Source organism: Heptranchias perlo, chromosome 5 (genome assembly GCF_035084215.1).
Source record: "Heptranchias perlo isolate sHepPer1 chromosome 5, sHepPer1.hap1, whole genome shotgun sequence".
NCBI lineage: Eukaryota > Metazoa > Chordata > Chondrichthyes > Hexanchiformes > Hexanchidae > Heptranchias > Heptranchias perlo.
Window position 1 is genome coordinate 82,182,528 of NC_090329.1, and position 13,607 is coordinate 82,196,134.

General features: G+C 40.3%; 1 protein-coding gene across 5 annotated transcripts in view; it reads right to left on the reverse strand.

The window, feature by feature from the left end:
• The window catches only part of LOC137321894 (uncharacterized), a 198,143-nt gene extending 185,071 nt beyond the window's left edge, over positions 1-13,072 (reverse strand). The window contains exons 1-3 of one of the 5 annotated variants that reach the window (XM_067984731.1): positions 12,891-13,072; positions 4,251-4,372; positions 3,098-3,859 (exon numbers count right to left, since the gene is read on the reverse strand). In XM_067984731.1, the coding sequence (XP_067840832.1) occupies positions 3,098-3,362 (265 nt within the window). In that variant the 5' untranslated portion in view covers positions 3,363-3,859; positions 4,251-4,372; positions 12,891-13,072. Of the gene's footprint in view, positions 1-3,097; positions 3,860-4,250; positions 4,373-12,886 lie in introns of all 5 variants that reach the window. The other 4 variants (XM_067984730.1, XM_067984733.1, XM_067984732.1 and 1 more) reach the window with 4 other exon arrangements.
• Between the last annotated feature and the right edge of the window lie 535 nt (positions 13,073-13,607).

Genomic DNA, 13,607 nt, shown 5'->3' on the forward strand with positions numbered 1-13,607 from the left:
TAGAGGGTAGTGAACCTGTGGAATTCTCTACCACAGAAGGTGGTGGAGGTCAAGTCACTGAATATATTTAAGAAGGAGCTAGATAGATTTTTAGACACAAAAGGCATCAAGGGGTATGGGGAGAGAGCGGGAATATGGTATTGAGATAGAGGATCAGCCATGATCATATTGAATGGCAGAGCAGGCTCGAAGGGCCGAATGGCCTACTCCTGATCCTATTTTCTATGTTTCTATGTCTATGTTTCTATGTAGGCCCTACGGCCCCTCGAGCCTGCTCTGCCATTCAATAAGATCATGGCTGGTCTTCTACCTCAATTCCACTTTCCTGCCCAATCCTTGTTCCCTTAGAGTCCAAAAATCTATCGATCTCAGTCTTGAATATATTCAACGACTGAGCATCCATCGCCCAAAGAGAATTCCAAAGATTTACAACCCTCAGTGAAAAAATTTCTCATCTCAGTCCTACATGGGCAACCCCTTATCCGGAGACTATGCCCCCTAATTCTAGACTCTCCAGCCAAGGGAAACAGCCTCTCAGCACCTAACCTGTCAAGCCCCCTCAGAATCTTATGTTTCAATGAGATCAGCTCTCATTCTTCTAAACTCCAGAGAGTATAGGCCCATTCTACTTAATCTCTCCTCAAAGGACAACCCTCTCATCCCAGGAATCAATCTAGTGAACCTTCGTTGGACCCTCTCTAAGGCAAGTATATCCTTTCTTAGATAAGGAGACCAAAACTGTACACAGTATTCCAGGTGAGGTCTCACCAAAGCCCTATACAATTGCAGCAAGACCTCCTTACTCTTGTACTCCAATCCACTTGCAATAAAGGCCAACATACCAATTGCCTTCCTAATTGCTTGCTGTACCTACATGTTAACTTTCTTTGTTTTGTGTAGAAGGACATCCAAACAGAAAAATATTCTGTTTTTCTGTTCTTCCTACCAAAGTGAATAACCTCACATTTCCCCACATCCTCCATCTGCTACCTTTTTGCCCACTCACTTAACCTGTCTATATCCCTTTGCAGACTCTTTGGGCTCAATTTTAAAAGTAAAAAATGGGTGGGTTGGGGGGCATTGAAAATTGCCACCATTTCAGACTTGCCCCCAACCCGCCTCCAACCCACCCATTTCCGGTTTTCACAGGGGCGGGCGGTCAACCCGCAACCTGGAGGCGGGTCGGGCCTTAAAACCTTTCAAAGAGGCTTCAGGCCTCCATTTTAAATAATTCCCCATTTCAACCCCGGGGGGCCAGGATTCCCGGGCCTTCTGTTTTATGCCTTGTGAAAGGAGGCGAGAAGGCCCAAGACTGCAGGCAAGTGCCTAGAAAGGCATAGCTCGTGGGCCCGGAGGAGCAGGAATGCTTCCTCGAGGCCCAACAAGCCTACCTGCACCAACCCCCCCCCACCCCCGATCGTGGACCCACCCCCCCGATCACAGACGCCCAACACCCACACCCCAACCCCGATCCTTCCCCTCCCATCCCCAATCCTCCGATCCAGATTCTCCAACCCCAACCCCGATCCTCCGACCCCCAACCCTCCCCCTCAACAATGGCGGACCCCCACGATGACCCCCGAACCCGCCTCCCCGTGACTGACCCCCGATCCCTTCCCCCATGCCCACCTATGCCCACCCATGCCCCTTGCCCACCTATGCTCCCGTGCCCAACCATGCCCCCTGCCCACCCATGCCCTCCTGTTCTGCCCCCCCCCCCTGCCCCCATCTATGCAAACAAAGACTTACCTGCAGACTTACCTGCAGACATCCTCTCCCTGGCTGGTCTCCCGTCCGACTGTCAATCAGCCGGTCAGTCGGACGGGAAACTGACAAAAAAAATTAAAAGTTGTCCTTACATCAAAATTGTAAGGACATCCAGGAAACCTGTACTAACCCTTCGCGGCTCCATCTGAAAATTGAGCCCGTTGTGTCCTCCTCACAGCTTACTTTCCTACCTAGCTTTGTATCATCAGCAAACTTGGATGCATTACACTCGGTCCCTTCATCTAAGCCATTAATATGGATTGTAAATAGCTGAGGGCCAAGCACTGATCTTTCCGGCACCCAACTAGTTACAACTTGCCAACCCGAAAATGACCCGTTTATCCCTACTCTCTGTTTTCTGTCCGTTAACCAATTCTCAATCCATGCTAATATATTACCCCCAACCCCATGAGTCCTTATCTTGTGTAACAACCTTTTGTGTGGCACCTTATCGGATGCCTTTTGAAAATCCAAATATACTACATCCACGGGTTCCCCCTTATCTACCCTGCTAATTACATCCTCAAAAAAATTCTAATAGATTTGTCAAACATGATTTCCCTTTCATAAAACCATGTTGACACTGCCTAATCATATTATGCTTTTCTAAGTGCCCTGTTACCACGTCCTTAATAATGGATTCCAGCATTTTCCCGATGGCTGATGTCAGGCTAACTGGCCTGTAGTTCCCTGTTTTCTCTCTCCCTCCTTTCTTAAATAGAGGTGTTACATTTGCTACCTTCCAAAACACTGGGACTGATCTAGAATCTAGGGAATTTTGGAAGGTCATAACCATGATATAGGCCATCAGGTCCAGGGAATTGCAGGAAGACTTCCTTACTCTTATACTTCAACCCCATTGCAATAAAGGCTACCATACCATTTACCTTCCTAATTGCTTGCTGTACCTGCATGTTAACTTTCTGTGATTCGTGTACAAGGACACCCAAATCCCTGTGACTACCAACATTTACTAGTCTCTCACCTTTTAAAAAATATTCTGCTTCTCTATTCTTCCTACCAAAGTGGATAATTTCCCCACATTATACTCCATCTGCCACCTTCTTGCCCAATCACTTAATCTGTCTATATCCCTTTGTAGCCTCTTTGTGTCCTCCTTGCAACCTACTTTCCCATCTAGCTTTTTATCGTCAGCAAACTTGGATACATTACACTCAGTCCCTTCAGCTAAGTCATTGATATAGATTGTAAATAGCTGAGGCCTAGGCACTGATACTTGCGACACCCCATTAGCTTGGTAAAGGTGTTAAAAGGTTAACACTAAGATCTTAACTATGTTACTACTGAGTTAATTGATCATTTACTGTACCGTTAATATTTGATTTTCTTTTGGGTTCTTCATCTTCACCCTCTGACAAACCATCCTCCACTCTTGGAATGACCCAAGGTCCAGCAAACTCTTCCTTTTCCTCTGGGCATGAACATGACGTCAGCATGAGACAGAGATGCCTATGACTGTTGAGTTCTCTATTTCTAGGCCTCAAGCCTAAAACATCCTTAGAAACAGACAATTCATCTGGAGAACTTCTGTTATCATTCAAAAGAACTCTCATGCTGAATCGTTGAGTATTCATAATGTTAAATTCATTCAAAAATGTACTTTTTAAAAGAAACAAAATCCCCTTTTACATGATAATTTTGAAAGTAACTTGGTGAAGTTTTGTTGCTTTGAAGTTTTAATATTGTTTTTGTCAGCACTGACTTTCAGACATCCTCAGGAGGTTTTGTGTGTGTGGTTTTTATTGCTTCAAAATAATCTCTCCTTTGAATCTTCAAGTTTCTTGTTAAAAACCATGGCCAGAATGCACACATCAGTATTGAAAGTTTAAGTATTTATACATGAACTTACACAATGGACGCTAGTAACATGTTATAATAAAACAAATGTTTTGATGTCCTCCATGGAACATGTAGTATATCCAATATGAACACATGCTCTGGACTATCTGTTAGACTGTATTTATACTTCCCAAGTTAGAGCAAAAACTGTTCTGTTCAGCAGTTAGCCCTCCTCCACAAGTAAACTTGAGCTACCGCCAGCTGCTGGTATAGTTCCAGAATCTCCAGTGTCCTGCAGAAGCAAATCAATTGAAATAGTTAGTTGTTTTATTGTTACCTCCACTTTAGCAAATTGTTTCACTTCACAGCAGCAAGGGCTTAATCCCAACAGTTGATGAAGGAACTGGTAAACTAATGATAAATAGCAATGCTTTCCAAGCTAAGTTTGTAAAATCACTATTAACAATTACCCAGATGAACATAAATGTAAATTCCACACGGTTGCAAAGTTCTCTATGTTATCCATGATGCTTTGCCTACCTCCCACCCTAGTTGAAGACTAAAGGAATAATTATCGATTATAGGAACACCCATTTAGACTTTTTAGTAACTTGTACTTTAAGGGCTGACTCCCAGTGCAGAGCCTTGCCTACTGGTTGCACATATTGGGAAACCATACTCACCATTAATGGTCGGAAAATCATAGGGAGCATGCCGCAATTTCCTGATATGTTCTCCAGGCGGGCAAGGCTCCATCTCAGAATGAATTCAGAAAGTTGGGTCTTTAATGCTTAATGGGTAACCTCTAAAATATAGAGAGAACACTAGTGTGAGAGAGACAGATAGACAGAAAACCACAGACATACACAGGGACAGAGAGAACCATAGGTACACACAGGAATGGAGAAAAGAGACAAAGAAGCAAACAGGGATTGAGAGGGTGACACAGAGAGAGAAAAAAATACTTTGTCATTTGCTGTCAAGGATGGGCATGCTATGACAGCAACCCACATTTGAAGGCAGACTTGGAAAACATAAACTCATTTTGTTCCAGAGCTTTAGGATTTTGCTCCAAGCAAATTAGATATGCCCACCCCTGGTCTGGTGGTCTTGAAGGTGAGTTATCACAGCAAACCATTCTGTAAGGCTCACTAGTTATCACACTGTATCATGTACTCTGTACTAGAATGAAAGCAATATATAACAATGCATTGTAATTGAAATATAATTGCAATAACTAATTCGAAACAAGACTTCAACTCACTGTCATGGGGGAAGATTTCCCCAATGTGCTAGGTGTAGTGAAATTGTATGCCTGTGCTTTATAAACATGTTTACAATTTGCTATAGCTCAAAGCATTGAGGAAACCTTCACCCAGTACAAATTATTATAATTTATTACATACCAAATACAATAAACATTCCTGATAATGGATGTATTTTATCTTGGTTTCACATAAATTAATCATAAAAAATGTGAAATCAGAGCACATAGAATTGCATTTCAGCCTGTTTTATAACACTGACCCAATACGCAAATGAACATTAAAAAACTATTTTAAATAAAGATACAATTTTAAATATTTCAGCTTATCTGTCTTGCTTTTATACCTCAATCTCTCTTCTTCCCCATCCTATTTCTCCTCTATTTTTATTATTTAGCTTTGTCTTTACTTTATTTCTAACTTATTTATCTAGTCTAACTACTCTAAAACTTGTTTTCGTAAAATAACCTAACTTTAAATAATTTTATCTACCTGTTTCCTGAGACTTCAGAGTCCTATCATCTATTTTGGAGGTGAGATACATACTATAAAAAATGCTTTTGGGTTGCCAGAAAGCCAGTTCTAAAGGCCTTTGTTATAATTGGTTTCATAGAAAGATAAATGGAGAGAAAACAAAGTAATTCTACCGTTATATGTATAGTATTGTACCCAGTTTTGGAACCCACCCTACAGCTAGAGTATAGCTAAGGTGCAAAATAAGCTACAAAGATGATAAAGGGTTAGAGAATAAAAGTTATGAGGATAGATGCAAGGGTATGGGACACTTGTTGAAAAGTAGAAGATTGTTGGGGGCTATAATAAGTGGATACAAAATCATTAGGCTTACAGATGTAGAAGATTATCCAGAGTAATTTGTATTGGCACAGCAGAATGAGGGGACATGAGTTTAAGTGTTTAGCCATGATGGTCTAGCCATCATGTGTTATAAATGGATAGCCATGTGATGAAGGATTGAATACTAGAGCCTGGTTTTTAGCTGCTTCCAAGTTTTTTTTTCACAGAGATTTCCCTTACAAACACACCAGACCCTTGATAAGCTCTCCTATAAAAAGGATACAAGAGAGTCAACAATTGATACCCACCACCCAAATGCAATTAACACTCATTGATGTAAATCATACAATTAACACCCAGTGCCTGCACCAATGCTTAATGCTCTGCAATTGTAAACAATTTTACAACACCAAGTTATAGTCCAGCAATTTTATTTTAAATTCACAAGCTTTCGGAGACTTCCTCCTTCCTCAGTCTCCGAAAGCTTGTGAATTTAAAATAAAATTGCTGGACTATAACTTGGTGTTGTAAAATTGTTTACAATTGTCAACCCCAGTCCATCACCGGCATCTCCACATAATGCTCTGCAATCATTGTTCTTCTGAACACTGTGAGATCCAAATCCCTCAGTCTCTTCAGCCAAGCTGCGGAATGCCTTCCTCCTCACGTGACACAGCTGCTGCTGTTCACTCGTGCTCTGAGTGTCAATCAATGTGGTCTCCTCTGGCTCATTCTCTACCTCTCTGAGGTAGATGCCTTTGAGCATCATACAATTAACATTATGGTGTGGACCAGGCTTGATAGACTTGCTGGTCTTTTCCTGCCTGTCAATTTCATATGTTCGTATGTACGTGAGCTGAGAGGAGGTAGATTCAGACAGGATGAAAGGAAACATTGCTGAGAGGGTAGTTAGGTATTGGAAGAGCTTACCAAGGGAGGTTGTTGAGGCAAAGCGATAGATTTTTAACTTGCTGCTCAGGCATAAAACTGATATTGCGGATTAGCCGTTGTTATAGAATCTGCCCGATTTTCATTTCCATTGATTTTAATGGAAATGAAATTGTTTAGTTTCTATAATGAGCAGGTGATCAGCAAGTTGAAAACCTTCCCCAAGAAGTTTAGGTACCCTGAATGAAAAATTGCACAGAAAACTTGTAAAAAAAAACACATTATCAGACCCAACTGCTCAAACTGACCGTAGGTGGATAAATGGACTTATAGCCTTTCCCTGCCCTTAGTTTTCTATGTTTTGACTGAATCAGTTCTGGTGCTTTGAGGGATATTAAGCTAAATGGCAAATGTCTGAGGCATTTCCAATTTCCCAATCTTGTTTCCCTATCCTACATGTTGATATTGTCTAGAAATGGTCCAGCTGTAGATCACTGCCTCAGGTGAGCAGACAATCAAAATCAATCTCATCCGCTTTCTTAATTCTCTTACAAATCCTTTAATCAGCAAATATATTGCATTTTGGAAAGCTTCATACATTAGATCTGTGCATTTCATAATGTCTTTAAATATATTAAAATTATGCAAAGATATCATTCAAGATTCCATCATAAGTTTAATAACGTGAGGTAAAAGTTAATTATCATTGTATTTTTCAGTACATTTCATCCTTTCACATAATGTCCCTAGTGAAGAAAGAGAAAGAATGTGAACATGTGATGAGGAATTACATCTTTCCTCGTGTGGAAAATATTGATTTTATATACTTAAGTAATATATACTTATCACCAGGTGATGCCAGAGTATATGACTCACCAACAGCTGTGAAACCCATAAACATGTACATATTTCCTGTTGACACATTTTCTTGCCTAGCAACAAGGGAGAAACATCAACAACCATTCTCAGGAAGGGGAATTTCCTTTCATATGTGTTCTGCTTCCAAACCATTTATTTCTCTTGGTCACTGTATCCGAGGTGCATATTGTTTTTCTTTCCCTCCCATGACACCCTGACTTGAACACTGTCTGGGTCATCTTTTGTGAGAGTTACGTGCCACTGGATTTATTTCACAACCTAAAGCCCCCAAGTAGCAAAACCACAAATGAAATATGAAAGTGTCTCCAATGGCTGGCCAAAGATCTTAGGAGGGTGTGTAGAAGTGTACTCAAGCACATCAATAGTGTACATTATGCTCACATTTTTAAAAGTGTTAACAAAGTGTCTTGGCTTCCTGAAAGTTGAAAAAAAAACACCAACAAGGAATATCCCACATACCTGAAACTAATAGCAACGTCCAAGAAGAAATTGAATACAATTATATACTGCTGTTTGTCAAATTTATCTTGATTTAAATATCAAAGGGGAAAAATCTTTCCCCAAGCTTTATACTTTTTGTTTAAAATATTAAAGCATTATCCATCAAAGAAAGGGTGGTGGCATATTTTAAAGAGTGATGGTGAAATAAAGTGAGTGGTGGGCTATCATCTAGAAAGTCCTTTAAGGAAATTAAAATGTAAGTAATAATAGAATTATAACTGGTCCCGTTTCTGGCTGGGGCAGCGATCACCTCGTACAAGAGGTAGGTACCGTATAACATCAATCAGGGCCAGACTGGAGCAGAGTTTTTTCCCTAATTGGCCTGGGTTTTTATCTGGTTTTTTTTTGCCTCTCCCAGGTGATTGCATGGCATTTGGGTGGGATGGGGAGTATATATTTTGTGATGCACAAGGCATCGCAGTTGTGTGGGATAGGCTAGGTGGACCATTGAGTCTTTTCCTGTCCGTCATTTGTTCGTAAATGTCATTTATCCCTTCCAAAACCAGCTGTATCTCATAAATGGTCTGAACAGGACTGGAACCATAATGTTCCATAATATCTGATTGTCAATGACTACACCTTCACCTATCCCTATGATCCACAGTTCCTTTCAAAACTAGGGATTCAAAAGTTCCTTTTAAAATATGTTGTGCAACAAACAATTAACTATTTTTTTAATGGAAGTCTGTTGAACATAACGATTATATGATGGGAAAATAATCTTTTGTACATTGTCTCAATCGAGACTTGCTAATTTTATATATTTCTGTCCTCTTTGATGTGATCACAGTTTAGGTTAAGAAACCTTTTAGTATCTACGTTATCCAGAGCTTTTCACATTTTAAAGATGTTACTTGCCTCTCTCAATTTTCATTTCTTCAACAACAATAAATTCAGCTTCAACAACCTAACCTTATAATTTAGCATTCTGAGCGAAAAACCTTAAAAAGTTTGACAGAATACTTGTGGAATATTGATATTGCCAAGCAGTGAGCAAAATAATAATAACTAAGAAGCAGAATTGTTACAGTTTTGTTATGCTTTGGGTAATATGTAGTGTGTACTGTACTTCATGAATCTGTATAGATGTTGGAACACAAGAACAATTCAAACAATTCCAATTCTCGAGGTAGCAGCAGCTTATTTTAAGTCAATTGTTAAATGTTACTGTACTGGAGAGATTAAGGCCTCATACTGAAATTTTCAAAAGCAAAGAAGTAATGCTAAACCTACATAAATCATTGGTTAGGCCGCAGTTAGACTTTAAGGAGATATTTTCTTTCACACTGGATCTTCTGGAGTGCAACGAACTGGACAGGTCAGAGTCCAATCCCGTAATGATTTTTCTTCAATTTTTTTCTGCTATTCGCTGCATCCCAGTGATCTAGAGTATCTGGACATAGACCCAGGAAACTTTTCCCTATTGTGTCCAGCTTTGGGTGCTTTACTTCAGGAAAGGTACTAAGGCTATGGAGAGGGTGCAGAAGAGATTCTGCCCACCCTGAAGCTGAAAGGAATTAACGGCGGGGCACTTCTCTAGTGAACCCCAGTGTAATTCGGCCCTGTCAACATTTCCTGGCTCCCCAAAGTCGTAATTGCTGACTGACACCCTCCCCCAACCCAGGAATTTCGTAGTCTATGATTTTATGATTCCAGGTATTTTTCGCCCATTGTGTACCACACATTGCAAATGTAATAATGATCTGGACCACTTAATATGCAAACATATGGGCATACCTTACTGTTTGGGAAAGATAAAGGCATGAAAATTCCTCGAGAAGCCACCCTGGCAGTTAAGCCGGGTTCACACTCGGTGGTGCACCACAGGAATTTGTAGGGTCAGTAACAAGACACATCATTTGAAGGTATAAAGGGGCTGATCTTACTTGTTTTAACAATTATTCCCTTTCTTCGGGAGTCCAGGCCTCTTCCCTGTACATGCTGAAATTTTCATTCAGCCAGCTGTCGGGAGCACAGCAGACAGGAAAACATCTGGTTGGCTGCCAAATTTGCAAAGCATCATTCGCAGACAAGGGAGATGAAAATAAACTTGCAAAAACTCAAAATGTGAATCAAGCCAGAAAACGCGGTAAGTACACATCAAATCCATCAGCATTTGTAATGAGAAAATATTGGTTAACATTGTGAGTGGAGAAACTTTGTCAGAACCTAAAATGTTGACTTATCACAGAGTGATGGGCCCTCTGCAAATTTACAACCTTTTCTTGATGACTGTAGACATTTGGGTGTCCTTGTTGATGGAGTGCTATCAAAAAAAAACATTTTGTTTTGGTGCCAGCAACCAGTTTGGCAGCCCAATCGGTACCTGGTCAACCCAGTGTTGAAAACAATGAGAAGCTGGCAGGAAGTCTGTAAAAAGTTACATAACATGAAAAAGACTATCAAAGTAAGGCTACACTGTTACTATAAAGACAGATATGGACATGATGGCCCTATATGGATGTAAAATTGACATTTTTACAGACTGCAGAATATGATTGAATTTAAAGCTACCTCCCCCCACACGATTCTGTTTAATAAGTGAAATTAACCCGTTCTTGTAGACTATGAAATATGAATGAATTTACAGCTGCTTTCAAAATATGAGTCTTACTTACATGTATGGATGTAAAATTAAAGCTGCTAATTAAACCAGCCTTGAAGCATGCTTTTCTGATATTTTAGGGAAAAATGCCACATAACAGGAGGCACAGGACTGCAACAGGTGGTAGAAAAATCACAGGATAAATCTTTACTGGGAGTTTATGTGCATCTTGCTACCGCCCTGATTTTCAGAAGCAGGTGAGAGCCTTATTTAAATATTAAAATGGGGGTCCAACGATTAAAGGGACTGCTGCAGGCCACTGCAAAACCGGAGCAGAAATCATGATGCCACCGATTTTGCTGGGCCCCACAAAAATCTTCTCACCCATTGCCAACCGCTCACTCCCCTCCCCCGCACCCCCCCCCCCCCCCCACCACCCCAGGATTGCCCCACCTTTATAACGTTTAACTTCCAGCTCGGCTCCGCAGAGGAGCTGTCGGAAATCCCACTTCCCCCCCTCCCAATTGGGGCGCTGACCATGAAAACGGTTTGGGCTTCTCGCTAGTGCAATCGGGCGGGTGGAGCAATGGCGCTGCTGTATGAATGGACAATGTTGCTGTCAAACATTTTGAAATTTCTTCAAGTTGTAGGCAAAATGCATGCTGGTAGTTGTATTCTGCTCCATGGTGAGATTCTTCATTGAAACCAGCACCATTTCTTTTCAACTGATTAAAGCGTTTGTACTACACAAATACAATATAAGCACTTAAAAGTGCTTCAAAAAAATAAAAGTCTGTTTCCCACTTCAGTGCCAAAAAATGGAGTATTACCTTTGGAACTTTGGATTAGGCAATGTATGATGTGTGATGGACAAGTTTTCATCTGTTCCACTGTTTGTGCCACGATGAGCATTAGATCCTCTATTACCTCTACCCCTCACTAGTAGCCCTTTAGTTTGCACATTGCTTCACTCTATAGCATCCTCCCCACTCTGCCTCCTCTTCCCTCTTTATCTCTACAGCCCTTTCTACTTCCCGCTTCCATTGTCCCTCCTCCACTTACGACCTCCTTATTAATTGCCGTAAGTGCTCTTCCTCGCTTGATTCCTTTTTTCCCACACACCCTTTCCCCTACCCTAAATTTGTAACCATAAAAAGGTAATACTCCATTTTTTGGGACTGAAATGGGAAACAGGCTTTTATTTTTTTGAAGCACTTTTAAGAACTTTTTTATATTTGTACAGTATAAATGCTTTAATCAGTTGAAAAGAAATGGTGCTGGTTTCTCAGCGCATTACTGGGAAAGCGACAGGAATACAGGACAAATGGGACAAGATATTCAGGAGCAAGGAGAGAAGGAGATGGGGGCAGCCCTCCTCCTGTAGGTTGCCCCCAACGCCTCCCCCCAACCCCCACTCATGGATTGCGTGATGTCCTCTTTGCCCTTCCCCTACCTCAAACCTGTAGCTTTAAAAAGTAAAAGTCTGATTCCGGGCATTGATTTGGGAAAGAGCCTTTTAGTTTTTGAAAGCAGTTAAAGAGTTAATACTGCATTTAATCACTTACTTTATGCATCCCAGTGAGGCATTTTGCGGATTCACACTCCTGTGCTGAGAGTGCATATTGGGAATTCAAGCATTGTGGTCAGCTTATTCCACAGGTTTTTCCATCTCTGAAAATTAAAGGAAGGAAAATTCTGCGGAAACGCTGACCTCCATGCCCAACTCCTGATATTAACTCTTGGCACAAGAAGCTCAGCAGCGAGAGCCCCAATTCATAAGTTCTATTCTCATGTGGATGGAAGTAGGAGTCTCTAACTACTTAGAATTGTAATATATAACACACTCACATTATTATAAACCCCAATTAACATCTGATACATAAATTCTGAAGTGTTTTTTCTGTGTTACTGTGTTATCTAGGCCTGACGTGAACCATGTAATGCTTTCAATTTCTGCTTTTGCAAGCGATCAAAACCATAGCAACCGTAACCATGCCAGCTCAAAAACTTTTGAATCAATGCTATTTTGCTTGCAGAATATTTTATGTGATTTTGTTTTCACTTAAAGAAACATATCTAATAGATAAATATCAAACAGAAATTAAACGTGTCTACAAATTCAACAAATTGTGTTTCCTGCCTATTAGCAAAGTAAAAAAGCTGAAGACACAATGCCCACAATAAACCTATAGCTAAATGACCTGTGGCTAGAACTATTGCTAAGTTTTTCAGTTGAAGGTTGCTGCATTTTATGTCAAAAGTAGTTATGACATTCAGTGAATCCTCAAAATTGTATAACTGTTGAGTTAAAACCAGAATCACCACATTGTCAGTGTAGGAAAAAAAGGTTTTTACAAAAATCCATCAAACAGTAAACTGATCTTTTAGATTTTTAATCATCATTCACAAAGTTGGAAAGTGATGTCAAAAAGTAGTTCTTTCCTACCTACATTGTCGACGTTGAATTAATTGTATCATCCAAAATCAAATTGTCAGCCTTATTAAACTGAACATTTCAAAAAGTATCAAACACTATTAGAACTCAGACCTTCTCTACTTTCAACTTCACCAAGTAAGACTGTGATGCACAGGGTACATGAATAACACCCACTGTCATGGTGTTCCAGTGGTTTATTCATTAAAGTTCGATAGCCAACACCGAGCTGTGGCAGACTACAGTGTGATTTATTGGCACAATGGTTAAACATTCTTTTTCTTAAAGGAGCAGCCTGAAAGGAACACCATTTAGTAAGCTAGAGGTTGTCTTCTGAATTGGAACAAGGCATTGTTGGAGAGCATAAAAAATATGGAGCATGGTGCCATGGAAACGGTTTGTTTACAGTCGCAGCTTTTGGAAAAAGTGGGAGTACCGACAGCAGCAAAGCTAATTTGTCAGTGATTGTCTTTTATTATACTTAGTCAATAATTCATTATCAGTAAAATTTTTATCAGAAGAAATATATTTAATAATATTTCAATGTTATTATTTCTACCAAGTATATGTTTCAATAAATAATGAAAAAGTACACAATTTAGGGCAGACTATCATAGAGTCATAGAGTCATAGAGTTATACAGCACGGATAGAGGCCCTTCGGCCCATCGTGTCCGCGCCGGCCATCAGCCCTGTCTACTCTAATCCCATATTCCAGCATTTGGTCCGTAGCC